Source organism: Castor canadensis, chromosome 13 (assembly GCF_047511655.1).
Source record: "Castor canadensis chromosome 13, mCasCan1.hap1v2, whole genome shotgun sequence".
Lineage (NCBI taxonomy): Eukaryota > Metazoa > Chordata > Mammalia > Rodentia > Castoridae > Castor > Castor canadensis.
In genome coordinates this window covers 123,798,922-123,816,179 of record NC_133398.1, presented here as the reverse complement: position 1 = coordinate 123,816,179, position 17,258 = coordinate 123,798,922, and the positions used below count along the sequence as shown (strand labels likewise).

Below are 17,258 nucleotides of genomic sequence, written 5' to 3'. Positions count from 1 at the left end.
ACAACTCAACTGACTTTCTCTTTGGCACTGTCCTTTGTCTTGGGCGTGGCCTTGGCCATAATACTGATCCTTTCACCCTGCCCTAAACCTGGTCCTGGTCTTTGCCCTGACCGCTATCTTTGCCCTCACTCTTCCTCTCACCCTCATCCTGACCTTGAGCCTGACCCTTTTCCTCCCTCAATCTAGCCTCACTCTCAGTTCAGCCCCCCTCTCACCTTGGAACTGGACTTCACCCTTGCAGCGTCTCTTGCCCTTACGTTGGCCTTTATCATAGCCTTGATACTGATCCCAGACATTACTCTATCTTGGTCCTGTCCCTGGCGAAGTTCAGATGAGATTTAGTTAAGGATAGAGTTCAGGGTGAAAGTCAAGATCTAAATCTTTCAAGGTCACAGTCATTGTCAGTAGGAACTATGATCAGAGCAGAGTGAAGAGGATCAGAATCAAAGTGAGGTTGAGTGTCCAGGTCAGGGAAAAGTCTGTAGCAGGTGAAGGATCAAGGTGAGAAAGGTCATAGTTATAAAAATCATATTCAAGGTCAAAATCAGTGTGAAGGAAGTTTTACGGCCAAAGTTAAGTTTAAGATCAAGTTAAGGTCAGGATGAGTATGGAGGTCATGGTCAGTGACATGATGAAGGTCAAATTCGTAATCAAAGCCAAGTTCAGGGATAGGGTAGGAAAGGGTCAGACAGTGGCCACTGTCAGGTGAGGCATGGTTCAGAGTTGATGGTAAATGTACAGTGTGAGTATGAAGCTGATGTTCAGGATTAGAGTCATGCTAAATTCAGTCAAGATCAGTGTGAAGATAATGTCAGGGTCAGCATTGAGGTTGTTCACCCTGACCTGGGTAAACATTGTCAAGCTCAAGACCATTTATGTTGGTATGGAAATGTCACAACTAAACCCCTATATTGTTATTGCTAATAACAATGTTTTTAGGACTGGAAGTTTGGCTTAAGTGGTAACTCTACCTGTTTGCCTGTTTTGCAAGCATGAAGCACTGAGTTCAAACCCCAGTCCCACCAAAAATAAAAATAAAAATGAGTTTCCAGGAGCCAGGCATGGTGGTTCATATCTGTAATCCCGACACTAGGGAGGCTGAGCTGGAGGATTCAGAGTTCAAAGCCAGCCTGGGCAACAAAGTAAAAAAATGAGGTTTCCATTTCCTTACTACCAGTGGTCAGCCATTCCCAATTCTTGGAGGCCACCTGGATTCTTTGGTTTTCGGTCTCCTAATTCCATCTTCAAAGTCACCAATGGACTAAGATCCTCTCCTTCTTCCACTTCATCTCTTTCTCAGTGCAGCCAAGAAAGGTTCTCTACATGTGATTAGATTGGGCCTACCTGTATAATCCAGACTATTATTCCATTTCAAGCTCTGTACTGTTTACCACATCAGTAAAATTTAAGACTTTTATTTAGCTCATAGTTTTAGAGACCCCCAAATCCAAGATCAGGTGGTGCCATCTGTTCATTATCTGGTGGTGACCTCAATATTATGGTACAAACATGTGAAAGAAATCAAGTGGTAAGACAGGAAGCCAGAGGTTTCAGGGGCCAGACTTCCTTTAAAAAAAAAAAAAGCAATTTGCTTTGCTCTCATGGGAATTATGTGGGTTCCTACAAGAGCTACATTGATGCCTTTTGAGGGCAGCAAACCCCTCCCCCCTGGCCAGTAACCTAACCACCTTACACTAGGCCCTACTTTTTAAAGGTTATACTACCTCAACATGACCATGCTGGGGACCAAGCTTATAGCACATGAACCTCTGAGGGGCACACTCAAACCATGCCAAGCTGTGTCACCTTATGAGGCAACATATTTGTGAGTTACATACAACATGGATGTATTTGGTGTGTCAAGGTGAAGGTTAGTGTCTGGTTATGGACAAAGTCAGGTTCAAGTTCAATGTGAGAATGAACCAGGACTAGGATGAACAGGTTCAGGATGGAGGGTCAGCATAATAATGAGGGTCAATGTCAGGATGAAGTTCAATTTCAGGGTCAGACTCCAGGTTCAAAAACAAGCTCAAGGTCTTGATGGAATTAAGGTGGATTAAAGGTGAAATTTGGTTCTGCCTGAGCATCAGTGTTAGGGTGAGGGAGAGGTAATGATCAGAGTCAGTGTTTTTGAGGGTCACAAGCAGGAAGAGTCAGTATAAGGTCAGGTTCAGTTTCAATGTGAAGTTGATGTCAGCATCCATTCAAGGTCATGATGAAGTTGAGTCAAGGTCAATGTCAGTATAGTACCCAAGGTCAAAGTACAGCTTAGTTTTATGAATGTGTACAACTCAAGTCAAAGGTCAGAGTGTGTCAGGATGATAGTCATTGTCTAGGTGGGGATTCAGTCCAGGGGACGATTGAGATTGAGAGTCAAAGTCAGATTGAAGGCAAATGTTCCATTCAGGGTAATGTTCTAGAATAGTGTCAGATTCAGGGTCATGATCAGTATGAGAGATGTTTCATTATTACATTCAGGGTGACGTACATGGACAAGGTTAAATTCTAGGTCAGGTGAGGTGAAAGGTCAGGGTCCGTGAGAGTGGGGCTATGATCAGGGTGAGAGTCAGTTTCAGAGTTCTGGTCAAATTCAAGGCCAAGTAGTAGCAAGGGTCACAGTAATATGTCATAGTCCGGCAAAGCATTTAGTGAGGGTGAGGGCATGTGTATGTCAGGGTCATAAAGTCAGAATTAAGCTTGAGGTTAAATCAAGCTTAGGTTAAGAGACGTTCAAGTTAAGCATAAGGTTAAGTGTCAGATTTCAGTTTGAGTCAGGTTTCGTATAAGTCTAAAGATGGAGGAAAGGCTAGGGCTGTGGTCAAGTTCAAGAATAGGGTGGAGTCAAAATTAAGAGTCTGTGTGGATAGGGTTGGCTGAAGGTCAAGGTGGGTCAGTATCTGGACTGACAATTTCAGATGAAGTTCAGTAACAGGATTAGGTTCTAAATCTAGTTCCAGAGCAGTCAAGGTTGATGACATAACCCGTGAGAGCCAGGTTCAAGGTGAGAGTCAGGGCTTTGTTATGGTTCAGTGTCAGGGCGATGCTCAAGTTCCATGTCAATTTCAAATTCAGGTTGGGTAACTGTAATCACTGTCACCGTGTAATTTATCTTTAGGGACAGAGTAAGGTTGAGGTTCAGAGTCAATCTGAAAATGATTTATACGTGGGTTCCGAGGCAAAGCTAGAGTTAGGGTATGATTTTCACCCTCAGGATTAGAGCCAGGAAAATGTTTAGAGTCAAGGTAGTTTAGGACTGGGGTTAATCCAAGGTCAGATTAAGGACAGGGTGCATGCAGGGTCACTGGTAATTTCAGAGTCCTGGTGAGGATGGGTGGGCCAAGGCCAATTTTAAGCTTGTTAAAAATCGGGTTAAGTCAGGGTCAGTAAGAAAGTTACACTGTCAGAGTCAGTATCAGAGTAAAGTTCAGTTTGAAGGTTAAGACAAAAGCAGAATATTTTTACTGTTCTTCTGCAATGGAATTTTCCTTGTGGAAAGGTTGAATTACAACCTCCATTTCTTTAACAGATACAGTGCTACTCCAGTGACATATTTCTTCTTGAGCGAGCTTTGGTAGTTCTGGTTTTCAAAAAAATGGACCATTTAATCTAAGTTGATGATTTTATGAGCATAAAGTTCATAATACTCTGATTTTTTTAAAATCTGATTGGTAATAACATCTCTCTCGTTCCCCAGATTGGTAGTATGTCTCTTTTCCTTTTTTCCTGTTGATCAGTATGGCTAGGTGTTTGTCAACTTTATAGATCTCAATGAACCAGATTTTGGTTTCATTTTCTCTACTGTTTGTCTCTTTGCTTCAATCTGAACTATATTGTTTTCTTTCTTTGGCACATTGTAGACTTAATTTTATCTTTTTTTTGTTAAGTTTCCCAGCCTCCCTAACTTTCTTTCTTTCAAACTCTTGAGCTCAAAGATTCTCCAGCCTCAGACACCAGCCTCCCTAGTAGCTGGTCTATATGTCACCATTGGTATCAAGTTTCTTTTTTCTTTTCTTTTGAGATGGGGTGTGTCTCTGTACCCCAGACTGGTCTTGAACTTGTGATCGTGTCTTCATTTCTCACTCAATTCTTTTTAAGATTCACTTAAGAATTTCTCTTTGGCAGGACACCAGTGACTCATGCCTAAGAATCCTAGCTACTCAGGAGATAGAGAGATCAAGAGGACTGTGGTTGAAAGCCAGTCCAGGCAAATAGTTTGGGAGACCCTATCTCAAAAATACCCAACACAAAAAAGGACTTGTGGAGTGGCTCAAGTGATAGAGGCCTGCCTAGCAAGCATGAGGTCCTGAGTTCAATCCCCAGTGCCACCAAAAAAAGTTTTTCCTCTTTGACCCATATTCTATTTCTTTTATGTATATTTAGTTGTCGTGTTTCACTATATTCCTCTGGACTGTGATAATTTCTGAGACTTTGTTGGTTTGTGATGACCTTTACAAGCTCAGATGGTTTCACTAGAGAACACTACTAAACACTTCGGTAAGAAAAAGCAGTTAGGATTCCCAGTGCTCTTTATCCCTTGGTGTGGATGCAGATTTCCATCTGGTATCATTTTCCTTCTGTCATTTTCAGCTAGTGATGAATTCTTTCAGCTTTATACGTCAAGGCAAGTCTTTATTTTTCCTTTTTGGTCATCCCTCAGTTTTTGTGGAAAATTTATTCCAGGACCCCATGGAGACCAAAGTCCGCAGGTGCTCAATTCCCTTATATAAGATGGCACAGTATTTGCTTATAATAATTGCTAATGATTTACTTATGTCCATACTCCTGGATACTTTAAATCATCCCTGCATTACTTATAATATCCAATACAGTATAAATGTTATATAAATAGTTGTTCTATTGTATTTTTTTTCAAATATTTTCAATCTGTAATTGACTCAACCTACAAAATGCAAAGGGCCAATTATGTTTTTGAAAGATACTTTTCCTGCCAGTATGGTGGCACACATCTGTAATCCTAGCACTTGGGAGACTTAAGTGGAGAAATGAGAATTTGGTGGCAAGGGGGTTTGATCTACAGCTTGATCCACACCCCCAGCCCTGAGAATTGCAAGTTTGAGAATAGCCTGGGCTCATAGCAAGATCCCAACTGTCCACTTATCCCCCCCAACACACACCCCTAAAAAAAATTTTTTTTACTGGGCAAAAATTCTGATTTTCTTTTATTACTTTAAATGGTTATTACCAAGTCATATCCATTTTCTTGTTTTCATATTCTTAAGAATAACCATGTAATTTTTCTTTGTAACATCCTTGTTGCACTTTAGCATTAAAGACCATTGCTGATGTCACAACATAAGTAGGCTTTGTCTTCTACTCTTGGGTATCTTTGTACTCTTTCTTCAGTGATTGATAGAATTTAGCAGCAAAGCTACCAGGACTTGAAGATTGCATTATGGGAATATTTTTATTTAAATGTTCAATTTCTTTAATAGTTTAAAGACACTTCAATTTCCTTGGTTATTATAAATTGCATTTTTCTGTGCAAGTATCTGTTTTTACCAAATTTCAAATTTCTAAGCAGTTATTTCTAGTATTTTGTCCTCTTCATTTCTGATATTGAGAGTTTGTACTTTCTCTTTCTTGTTCATCACCCAAATTTTGTTAATCTCTTTAAAGAACCAATTTTTATTTTTGTTCCTCTATATATTATTCACTTCTCTATTGTTAATTTCTGTTCTGATTTATTTCTATTTATTTAAATGTAATTGCTTTTATTACAGTTATAATGGGTAGACCCTTATTTTCAGCCTCTGTATTTTTTTGGCACTGAGTAATGAACCCAGGGCTTTGCACATGCTAAGCATATGTTCTGCCACTGAACTGTAATCTCCAATTCCCAGCTTTTATTTTTGCAGTACTGGGGATTGAACCAGGGTTTCTCAAATGCTCAGTAAATGCTCTACCACTTTAGCTATACCCCTAGTCCTAGCTGGTCTGGAACCCTTAGGCAATCCTCCTGCCTCAGCCTCCCAAGTAGCTGGGACTACAGAGGCTTGTCACCAGGGCACTGCAAACCACTTTAATCTTGTTATTTCTGTATCATCAAGATTAGAAATTAATCTCTAAGCACTCTTGCAGCAGCACAAGTACTGATGTATATTATTAGCATCAATAGTGTTTTCTATTTTCTTATCTTTGTTCTGTTGTTTTAGAAATGCAGACCTTAAATTTCAAACATATGGGGGAAAGATGTTATTTTCTTACTGGTTTTAATTACATTTAAAAAGTATTTATCTCATATTCTTTGGATTGTTTGAGATTTGTTATTGGCCCTGGGTGGTCAATGTATTGTTCTGTGCCTGACACATGCATCCTGCACCATCTGGTTGTGTGCTACACTAACCAAGTGTTCACAATTACCTGACTGCCTGGTAACCACTCACTGATTTGGCCAAACTTTCGTCAGTCTTCTCTCCATGCCCAAACCCCTAATGGTGGCCCACCCCTAAGTTTAGGCAAGTACTGAGATGTACTCCCTTTTAGAGCTCATCCCAAGGATCTAGAGACAGGAAATACACATTCCTGTAAAACCATCTTGCTCACACTGTCTGCTCACTCCTAGCACTTGCCTCCTCCTTCCAAAAACTTTCCACTAGCTCTGCTTACCTTTCCCCCTCAAAAAGCCTTTTCCACTTATTTTGAGATGCTCACCGATCCTGAGGTTGGAGTGTTTTCCTTACTGAAATAGGCTTTTCCAGTGGTTTCTAAAGTCTATGTTTGTTTTTAAGAATATACAACCATTAGGTGAATCTGTTCACCTTCTTGAAGGTCAAATTCCCTACTTTCTGAATTATTTTGTCTTCCTGTCCTTTTCTTGGATGCCTAATTTAAACCAACTACTTTGGAAGTGGATTTGTCTACTTTTTGTTCTTTTACTATTTAGTTCATATTTATTTCAAAACTTAAAGCCAAGCACAGTGGTGTGTATCTGTAATACCACTTACTTGGGAGGCAGGCTAAGGGAGGAAGATCGTGAGTTTGAGGCTTGCCTGAGCAACACAGTGAGACTCTGTCTCAAAAAATTTAAAAAAAAAAAAAGAGAAGAATGAACCACTCATAAAACACAATGGGGGTGAATCTCAAACACATGTTTGTAAAGAAGGTTAGAAAACAAAAATACATATTGTATGACTACTTGTACAAAATTTAGAACAGTCAAAACTAACAATGACAATACAAATGAGGGGTGGGTTAGCTAGAAGGAAGTACAGGGAACTTTCTAGAATGGTAGAAATGTTCTATATCTTGTTTGGATTATAGTTATACACATTTATACAACTGTCGAAAGCTCACTGAAATGAATATTTCATGCTTGCTACATTTTGTTGTATCCCACTGTAAATATTTTTTTTAAAGTTACCTCTTCCAGGAAAAAGAATATTACCTGTATACAAATGTAAACAAATTTGCCAGTTAACTGAGTATCTTACCATTAAAATTGTTTACCCCCAGTAATTCTCTTTGCTTTAAAATTTGTTGATATCAAGTAACCACAAATTTTGTTTTTTGTCCTTTTGTTTGCAAATGTTTGAAATTTATAATTTAGATTTCTCTCTTGAAAACACGGTGGGTGTGGTGGCCTGTAATTCCACAATTAGGAAGACTAGGCAGGAGGAGCATGAATTCAAGGCCAGTTTGAGTCACCTGGTGAAACCCTGTCTCAACCCCTCCCCTTCAAAATAAAATACTAGTTTCACTTTCTTTTTAATTGAGGCAACAATCTGTCTCAGCCAGAACATTTATTCTCTTTACATTTCTTAGTGAAATGGTTTTTCAAGATTTATTCATATATGCATATATCTCGTGCCACTTCTCCCCTGACCCCCACCTCCTCCCTCTCTCCCCCCACCCCCCCTCGCTTCCAGGCAGAACCTGTTCTGCCCTCTTCTCCAATTTTGTTGAAGAGAAGACATAAGCAATAGTAAGAAAGACAAAGTGTTTTTGCTAGTTGAGATAAGGATAGCTATACAGAGAGATTCCCAGCATTGCTTCCATGCACGTGTGTATTATAACCCGAATTGGTTCATCTCTACCAGATCTCTTCACTATTTCCTGGTCACCTTCCCATATTGACCTCTGTCGTTTTAAGGTTACTATATTAGCTCCTCTACAGTGGGCACATCAAACACTTTCAAGTTTTGGGATTTCCTACTTTTCCCTATTCCTCATGTACGTGTTCTCCCCTTAGCATGTGACCCATGTCCAATAATGTTACTGCATTTGTTTTAGGTCTAAAGTCTGCATATGAGGGAGAACATACGATTTTTGGCCTTCTGAGTGGCTAACTTCACTTAAGATGATGTTCTCCAGTTCCATCCATTTACTTACGAGTGACAAAATTTCATTCTTCTTTGTGGCTGGGTAAAATTCCATTGTGTGTAAGTACCACATTTTCTTGATCCTTTCATCAGTAGTGGGGCATTTTGGTTGTGTCCATAACTTGGCTATTGTGAATGGTGCTGCAATAAACATGGGTGTGCAGATGCCTGTGAAGTAATCTGTGTCTCATTCCTTTGGGTATATCTCTAGGAGTAGGATTGCTGGATCATATGGCAGATCTATGTTTAATTTTTTAAGAAGCCAGTGAAATGTTTTAAACCTATCACTAAGCTGGCACCAGTGGCTCACACCTATAATCCTGGCTACTTGGGGCAGGATCAGGAGAACTGCAGTTTGAAGCCAGCCCCAGCTAATAGTTTGTGAGACCCTATCTTGAAAAAACCTATCACAAAAAAGGGCTGGCAGAGTTGCTCAAGTGGTAAGAGTACCTGCCTAACAGGTGTGAGGCCCTGAGTTCAAACTCCACTGCTACCAAAAAAAAAATTTTTTTCACTATGTTCTGTATGTCCATAACTTCTTTTGTTTATTATTATTCATTTTTCCTTGTAGTTTTGGATAGTACATGCTTCTTTATTCTAATTAGTTAAGTACTAAATGTCCTGGGCATACAGAGTATAGTTGTACAGTCTCTGTCTGGAAAACCATCTGTAAGTTCTATAGCTGGTTCTATTGTTTGTGTGGCTTATTTATATCCTTGTCTCCACACATGCCTGGTCGTCAGTGTATGAAGTACAGTTAGAAAAGGTTTTGAGAAATAATTTAAGGTTCCAGTTTATAATCACCAAATGAGCTAGCTTTTCATCAATTGACTGTATCTTAAACTGTTTCCAAACACAGAGTCTGGGCCCAAGCTCCACCTTGTGCAGATATGAAAGCTACAAGAAACTGAGTGTGACTGTAGCTTAGAGTCTGCAGAAGATGTGGCCAGAAAAATAAACAGAGCCTATCTTGAAAAACCTCAGAATTTCCTGAAAAGCTACATCTGGGGTTTATTGTGTCTCCTCTTCCCTGCAAGCACTTGGAGGCCAGAGGTCATAGTTGTTAGTCACATCTATATCTTCAATAATGACAACAATTTGTGCATTTTTTTAAGAATAAAGGATTGCTAAGGTCAAGCTTTTCCAGTGTGATCTATTTCTGAACCATTACACTGTCTTAGTCATTATGTAACCTTGGATAAGCCTTGATGTCTGATATATAAGGCTTCCATCATCTTTTCTGCTTCCTCCTTTTCGTACTTTGCATTTCCACTTTTTTTTTTTTTAAGAAACATCAAGTTACTATGAAGTAAGAATTAGCAAGCTGGCTGCGGTTGTACTGAGATTTATTGAATAAATAAATTCCAGGAATTCCAGTTTCCTTATTTGTATGGGTATCCTGGGGAGTGGTGTTAGTAACAGCCTAATGAGCACTGGGTCCACTGCTAGATCTCTAGCCTGCCCATCCCTGGGCCTAGACTTTTGTCCACATCAATTCCAAGTGGACACTTGGTCATGTAAGTACACAGGAACCTCTCAGGGCAAACATGACTATGACTGCAGTCATAGTCATAGGCATAGGGATCACCTTCTAAGTGATCCCTAAAACAGGACCATGAGACAGTGCCACCTATGCCATTTCCCTTGATAGGAACAGAGGAGGAGCAGAGACAGGCAGAACCACATGGGGCTTTAAAATAAATTCCAAATACTGAACTAGAGTCCTCCCTATCTCTGAGAACCAAACCCAAGCAAACCCGCCTTCCCAGCTGACCTCCAAAGCAAGGACACCATACTCTCTGCACTTCCCCCTGATGGTGCTGGCAGGAATGGCCTTGAGCAGCAGGCAGTGCTTGGAGAACCAGCTCCAGGGTAGGCAGTGCCTGTTTCTGATGGCTAAATCAGCAAGCTGCAGGTGCAGGCTGCAGTCTGGGCATCCTCATCACTTTGGCTAGAGTGTGACCTTTGCTTCCCTGAGATGAGCCCTCCAGGGCACTAAGGAGCAGGACATGGAGGGAGCAGGATGAGGTGTGGAGTGGGCCATAGGGAGACCTTGGAGGGTTGAGTCAGGCAGGAGGTAGAGGAACAAACAGCCAGGGTGTTTATTCCTGGGGGCAAGCAGGAAGGATGTGGGCCAGTGTCTCACCCCTCCGGGATGAAGGGCCGAATGAGCTCTGGGTTCAACAGCGACTCCTCAAGAGGCCGGTCCACATGGAAGTCATGGACATGGGGGGGCCCTGGGTGGGCCTTGGGGGCAGGCCCCCCTGGGCGCTGGGGAATTGGCAGCTCAGATGGGTGGGCAGGCAGAGGAGCTGTGAAGAAGTACTGATGCAAGAGGGCCTGCAGGTAGTAAATAAGAAAGCCCAGTCACTACCCCCTCCACAGCCTCAGACAAACACATGCACTTAGCTGAAGTTGGTTCCCATATCTGAAACACTTTCTAGAGGCTGAGGACACAGTGCTGGACAAAACAGACCAATCTCTGCTTTGTTGACAAGGCCCAGAGGAGGTCCTGGGCTAGACAAGAGTGAGCATGGGGAACAAGAGCAGGCAGAATCAGGAGGATCCTGGCCTTCCTCTCAGTGAGGAGCCACAGGAGAGCCCTGGCAGAGAATCGACGTGGCCTATTCCATTTGGACAAAATCACTACCAGGTGGAGAAGAGATCAGATGAGAACAGGGAAGACACAGGTTCTGGGAAGTGGTGCAGGACAAAAGAGGCCAGCCAAAGCCCATGGAAACCACTGACAATGGATACCAACACAGGCTGCTGACGCCCAGTGTAGAGGGATAGGTTCCATGGAAGTCAGGCCCTGACACCCACCAGCCCATGCTCTGGTGTCCACAGACCCCTGCCTGCCTTCCAGCCCTGACCAGCCTTCCTGGTCCTCTCTCCTCCGGGCCACTGTTCACCACCTGACTGTTCCAATGGCAACTCCTCTGCTACCTTGTGCTTCATTAAACCTGTCCTGCACCAGGAGGCTCTGCCCACTCTCTGGGAGCTGCCGCCATACTCCTGTGACTCTATGGGTCACAGCTGCCTCCCCTCAGGAGGCAAGTTTATTGTTCACTGTCTGTGCCAGGGCCCAGGGCAATGCCCAGTACATACTGCATGCTAAGAATATACTGCTAAAAGGATGAAGCCGAGGTCCCCGGAGACTCCCCTGCTTTGTCTATCACACCGTCAGCTCTTCTGAAGACTCCTCCCCACCCCTGCCAGGAACACTGAGGATACCGAGTGGGGTCCACTCAGAAACAGCACACCTGCCCCAAGGCCCCCATCTCTCAAGCTCCTGGCCCATCATGGGTTCTGAAGGTTGCTGACTTGTTGGGTCCCAGGGCCACAGAGTGCAGGGCATCAGGGCAGTGCTGAAGGGACAGTGACCACAGGCTTTCGCCTTACCTGGGAGGCTGCAATGCGCTGGCGAGAAGGGTAGAGGAGGAACTGACCCAGCAGGTCCAAGGCCTGAGGAGAGGCATCAGGAAGCACCTCCTCCAGGGGTATCGGTGCCCGTTCCTTAAAGGAGATCTTGTTGTAGTCAGGCAGCTCTGTGATCTCCTGGGCAAAGAAGAACGGGCATGTGAGAGGTGGCTCCACACTTGCTGCTCCCTGACACCAGCTCTCGGCACCTCACACTCCCAAGTGTATTCACAGTTATTCTATCCAAGCGTCCCATCTCCACGCACCCACCCACTCCTTTATGCCTACATTCACCCCTCACCCTCTCTGGTGACTGCTCTGTGCCCAGCCTGGAGATGACATGTGTGTGTGTGTGTGTGTGTGTGTGTGTGTGCGTGTGCTGGGGTAGGGAAAGGCAGGGAACAGACCCTGGCCCCAGCCTCCAGGAGGAAGGAAGCTGCTGCTGGGCCAGAACAGTAGTCCCTGTTGGTCAAGAGAGGATGGGGCCATGAGAGAAGGTGCATAGAAGGAGCAGTCACTTCCTGCTGGGGAATGAGCAAACCTGCTACACACCCTCCCTACCAAGGGCCCCTACAAACCGGCCAGACTTGAGGGCTGGGGGTGCCTAAGATGCGAAGCACACAGCAAAGCTGCTCAATGTCATTCTCTCCTGGGAAAAGGGGAGAGCCATTCAGCAGCTCCCCCATGATGCAGCCCACAGCCCTGTGGATACAAAACCCCAAAAAGGCTGAGATCTCACCCCATGGACACAGACCCACCCATACCAATACCAACACCTCTCACCAAGATCAAGGCCCAGATCATTAAGTCCAGGTATACAGACCTCCAGCAATTAAAGACCTCTGCTCTATAACGTGGAGAAACCCCCAACAGCTCCAACACATCTCAGAGCCTCACACCTAGGACATGCAGCTCCACCTCCTTTTTCTGGGGCACAGCTACAAAACAATCCCCAATCTCAGACTCCTCCCCCCAAAAGAGGCTGAGCCTTCATGCCCAGAAACACAAGCTCACACCCAGGGACTAGCTTAGAGATGTCTTATCCTTCAGTCTGACCCCTGCACAAGCCAGCTTGGACAGTCTATGCCTTGAGCTTCAGACAACTTCCCCAAAAGCCCAGCTGCTTCCCACTGGAGACAACACTTTCCTCTTGTTCCCATCCAGCTCAGAAACTTCACCATGAGGAATATCAATCCCAAGGTACTCAGAATACCGGAGAAGATTCCAAGTCTCACCATAGGTCAACGCCCTGGTCATACTGGCGGGCACCATACAGGAGCTCCGGAGCTCGGTACCACCTAGGGAGAAGAGAGTTTGCTGTCACAGCCAGGCTGATCTGCCAGAAGCTGCCCCAGAAGTTCACCCCAGTCTCACAAGCCATGCCTAGACAGAAGGCACAGCAGCATCTCTTTCCCAGTGAGAGGGTTAGAGGGGATCCAGACCCCCCTACCTGGTAGCCACCTGGTGTGTATAGAGCCGGCTGCCATCTGGAAAAAAGACCCGGGCCAGGCCAAAGTCAGCTATCTTGAGCTGGCCTGAGGCACTGATAAGTAGGTTGGCAGGTTTCAGGTCCTGGGGATACAAAAGGAGCCATCAGTCCAATATCCCCCCACAGGACTTTGAGACAGGAGGGATTGGCAGGTTGACCACCCAGGGCAGACCACACCTTTCTCTTCAAATGCCCCACCATACCTTCTTCAAGGGCTAGGGCTAGTCCCGTCCCGTCCCTTCCCCCCCGACCCATGCTGGAACTGACCCGATGCACGATGTTGTTGGCATGGCAGAAGGCAACACCCTTGAGCAGCATCTGTAGGTAACTCTTGACCTGTGCTGGGGCCAGTGGCCTCTGTGCATGGCGCACCACCTCAGCCAGGTCTGATAGCATGAACTCAAAGGCCAGCACAAAGCCTGCACCATGTGGGAATACAGCCTTCAGCTGCACCACCTGTGGGTAGGCATCCTGTCAGCCCCCAGACTTATCTCACCAGACCTTCCCTGCGAACCTCTAAAACCTCACAGGCAAGCGGAGAAAGCAACACAGGTCTGAGCTCAGAGCCAGGGAGCTCAGCACTTTGCTGTCTAGAGACAAGGTGGTCCCCACTCTAACGCCATTAAACTCAGGGAAAAGAGTGAAGACGGTCACTTAGTGGAAAGCATCTGGCCAGCCAACCAGCCCACTCCTGAAAACCTTCTGCAGAGATACGTAAGAACGAGACTGCCTACTGCTTTCTCTAGGATTATTAAATCCCCAAACCCAGGGAAGGGCACCTGAGTCTTAGTAAGTGGAGAAAGGGTTATTTATTTAGATGGGGTGGGTTCAGGGGAGGGCTTCAGGAGGAGCCAGTTAAGTGGAGATCTGGGAAGAAGCTCTGGGTAGGGCAACAGCAAGGCCCTACAGTTGGCATAGGAGGCTAGGGGAACATGAGAATGGGATCCCCTTCAGGGAAGTATATGTCTACTCTGTTCTGTGCTTCTGGAGCCTAGATCAGTGCTGGTCACCGGAAAGATGCCTAAAAAGTTGTTTTAAGTGGATGACAGTGACCTAGGCTTGGGTCAAATCTGGAGTATATTTAAAAAAAGAAGCTGGGACTAGTGGCTCATGCCTGTAATCCTAGCTATTCAGGAGGCAGAGAGCCCAGGCAAATAGTTTGTGAGACCCTATCTCAAAAAAACCCCAGCACAAAGAAGTGCTGGTGAAGTGGCTTAAGGTGTAGGCCTTAAGTTCAAACCCCAGTTCACCAAAAGAAAAAAATAAAAGGAACGGGAACTTCAGGACTACAGACCACCAGATGTGGAGACCACATGGTTACATCGTACCAGCTTTCTCCACCTACCCCACGTATAAACTGTCTGGAAGCCTGTTAGTTTCCTCAAAAAATTAAGAATGACCTGATTGCTGTTCTTCTGATTTTGCTGGTAGTACAGATCAAAACTCATGCATATATTCATATAATATACAAATTATAAAGAAAAAAGAACACATGAGGTACATTCTATCAGACTTTACAGCACATATGGCACAGATACACATTTATATAAATATTTTCATACAAAACTAGAGTGACACAGGAAGTCTTCTAATAGGCTTTTGTCACCAAATACATCATAACATCTCCATAGGACAACAAAGATGATCACAGAGCCCTAACTTTGTCACTCTGTGGGAAGCTGAGCACATTCTCTATCCCAACATGGATAAAAAGAGCACTATAAAGAGTAATCGTGCTGGGATAGAAGATACTCCTCCTCTTGTCTGCACGGCCCCTCTGTCACCACCCACATCACACCAGGTGGCTAGGTCCTGTCACTCTGTCTTCCTCCATTATACTTAAGTTCTCAGGAGCCAGATGGAGACCAGTTCCTCTCTGTGTCACCAGCACTCTGCACAGGGCAGCATTTAAGGGAGGCCCTAATAGAAGACATCTGGATTTCTCAATTAAACCCATGAGCTGGTGATGGAACCTCTTCTTGCCATTAAATGTTTTGAGAAAAAGTTGATGAATGAATAAACGAATGACTACATGAAGCAATAAGTGAGAAAATGAATTAGGTGAACGAGGGTGAACAAGAGAACAAAAAGGGCATATTTATGTCAGCCAGTGGCTCACACCTGCATTTCTAGATAGCTGGAAGGCGAAGATCAGAAGAATCGCAGAGTCAGCCCCAGCACAAAAAAGCAAGGCCTTCTCTCAAAAATATCCACCACAAAAAGGGGCTGATGGAGTGACTCAAGGTAGACTGGCCTGCCTAGCAACTGTGAGGCCCTGAGTTCAAACCCCAAACCCCAGCACCACCCAAAAAAAAAAAAAAAAGGAAGGCATAAATACGGGGTAAGGAGGCAGATGAATGAGCAGAGGGGGTGTGGGTGAATAGAAGGCAGGGAGAAGTGGTTGAGTGAAGCAGCACAAGAAAGTGATGCCTCAGAACCTGCTCCTCCCTGCTGTTGCCCACCGAGCCCAGTCCCCACTCACATACGGATTGTCCTCTATCTCCTGCAGAGCCTTGATCTCCCGCAGGGCCTGGTTGGGGACGCCCTCCTCCAGCCGCCGCAGGGCCACCTTCTTGAGGGCAACGATCTCACCAGTCTGCAGGAAGAGCGCAGACACTGCCGGTTGAGAGAAGAAAGGGAGAGAGGGAGGAGCGAGAGAAGAGGGAGACGGGTACAGACACACACACTCTCCATTTGCCCTTTCCTTTGGTCGGGAGAGATGGAGAATCATGGCGGAAGAGACGCGACGCCATCCTGCAGCGTGCGAGGCAGCCGGTCTGGGACTATCCAGGGACCCAGCGGCACCGCGCTGGGTAAACAGGGGCCACAGTGGGGTGGGACGGGGGCCGGGACAGTGACACCAAGGCAGGCCAGAGAGGTCGGGAAATGGGCAGGTTTTAGTGTCTGAGTGGCGGCAGCTTCGGGAGTGGGGTGGAGGGAGAGGAGGGAGAGGAGGGAGAGAGGAGGGAGAGGAGGGAGAGAGGAGGGAGAGGAGGGAGAGAGGAGGGAGAGGAGGGAGAGGAGGGAGAGGAGGGAGAGAGGAGGAGGGAGAGGAGGGAGAGAGGAGGGAGAGAGGAGAGAGAGGAGGGAGAGGAGGGAGAGAGGAGGAGGGAGAGAGGAGGGAGAGAGGAGGGAGACAGGAGGGAGAGGAGGGAGAGAGAGGAGGGAGAGGAGGGAGAGAGGAGGGAGAGAGGAGGGAGAGGAGGGAGAGAGGAGGGAGAGGAGGGAGAGAGGAGGGAGAGGAGGGAGAGGAGGGAGAGAGGAGGGAGAGGAGGGAGAGGAGGGAGAGAGGAGGAGGGAGAGGAGGGAGAGAGGAGAGAGAGGAGGAGGGAGAGAGGAGGGAGAGAGGAGGGAGACAGGAGGGAGAGGAGGGAGAGAGAGGAGGGAGAGGAGGGAGAGAGGAGGGAGAGAGGAGGGAGAGGAGGGAGAGAGGAGGGAGAGGAGGGAGAGAGGAGGGAGAGGAGGGAGAGAGGAGGGAGAGGAGGGAGAGGAGGGAGAGAGGAGGAGGGAGAGGAGGGAGAGAGGAGAGAGAGGAGGGAGAGGAGGGAGAGAGGAGGAGGGAGAGAGGAGGGAGAGAGGAGGGAGACAGGAGGGAGAGGAGGGAGAGAGAGGAGGGAGAGGAGGGAGAGGAGGGAGAGGAGGGAGAGAGGAGGGAGACGAGGGTCCTCTGCCGGCGTGGCCCTCGCAGCCCTGCCTCACCTCTACGTGCTTGGCCTTGAACACGATGCCGTGAGCGCCCTCCCCAATGCGGCCCAGGATGCAATACTGGTCCATGAGCGCCACGGAGCGTCCCAAATCCCACCCTTTCTCACTCCCCGCAGTTCCGGACGCGGACGCGGTTGGTTGCCTGGCAACGGAGAGGCCTCAGGGACAAGGGACAAGGGATCCGAGGGACGGAAGCTGAGTTCGATCAGGCTCTCGAAAGCGCCTTTCCCTAGCCCTGCGCAGTCGCGCTGCCGCGAGCTCGAATCCACCAGGCGTCAGGGCAACTGCAGTGGAGGGCCACTGAG

General features: G+C 46.1%; 1 protein-coding gene across 6 annotated transcripts in view; it reads right to left on the bottom strand.

Moving 5' to 3' along the window:
- LOC109678306 (cyclin-dependent kinase 20) overlaps positions 1 to 17,258 on the bottom strand; it is a 21,896-nt gene extending 4,638 nt beyond the window's left edge. The window contains exons 1-8 of one of the 6 annotated variants that reach the window (XM_074052533.1): positions 16,948 to 17,255; positions 15,731 to 15,844; positions 13,516 to 13,704; positions 13,210 to 13,331; positions 12,995 to 13,057; positions 12,338 to 12,461; positions 11,742 to 11,897; positions 9,669 to 10,679 (exon numbers count right to left, since the gene is read on the bottom strand). In XM_074052533.1, coding sequence (XP_073908634.1) covers positions 10,482 to 10,679; positions 11,742 to 11,897; positions 12,338 to 12,461; positions 12,995 to 13,057; positions 13,210 to 13,331; positions 13,516 to 13,704; positions 15,731 to 15,844; positions 16,948 to 17,022 — 1,041 coding nt within the window. In that variant the 5' untranslated portion in view covers positions 17,023 to 17,255 and the 3' untranslated portion in view covers positions 9,669 to 10,481. Of the gene's footprint in view, positions 1 to 9,668; positions 10,680 to 11,741; positions 11,898 to 12,337; positions 12,462 to 12,994; positions 13,058 to 13,209; positions 13,332 to 13,515; positions 13,705 to 15,730; positions 16,408 to 16,947 lie in introns of those variants that run through there. The other 5 variants (XM_074052536.1, XM_074052532.1, XM_074052534.1 and 2 more) reach the window with 5 other exon arrangements.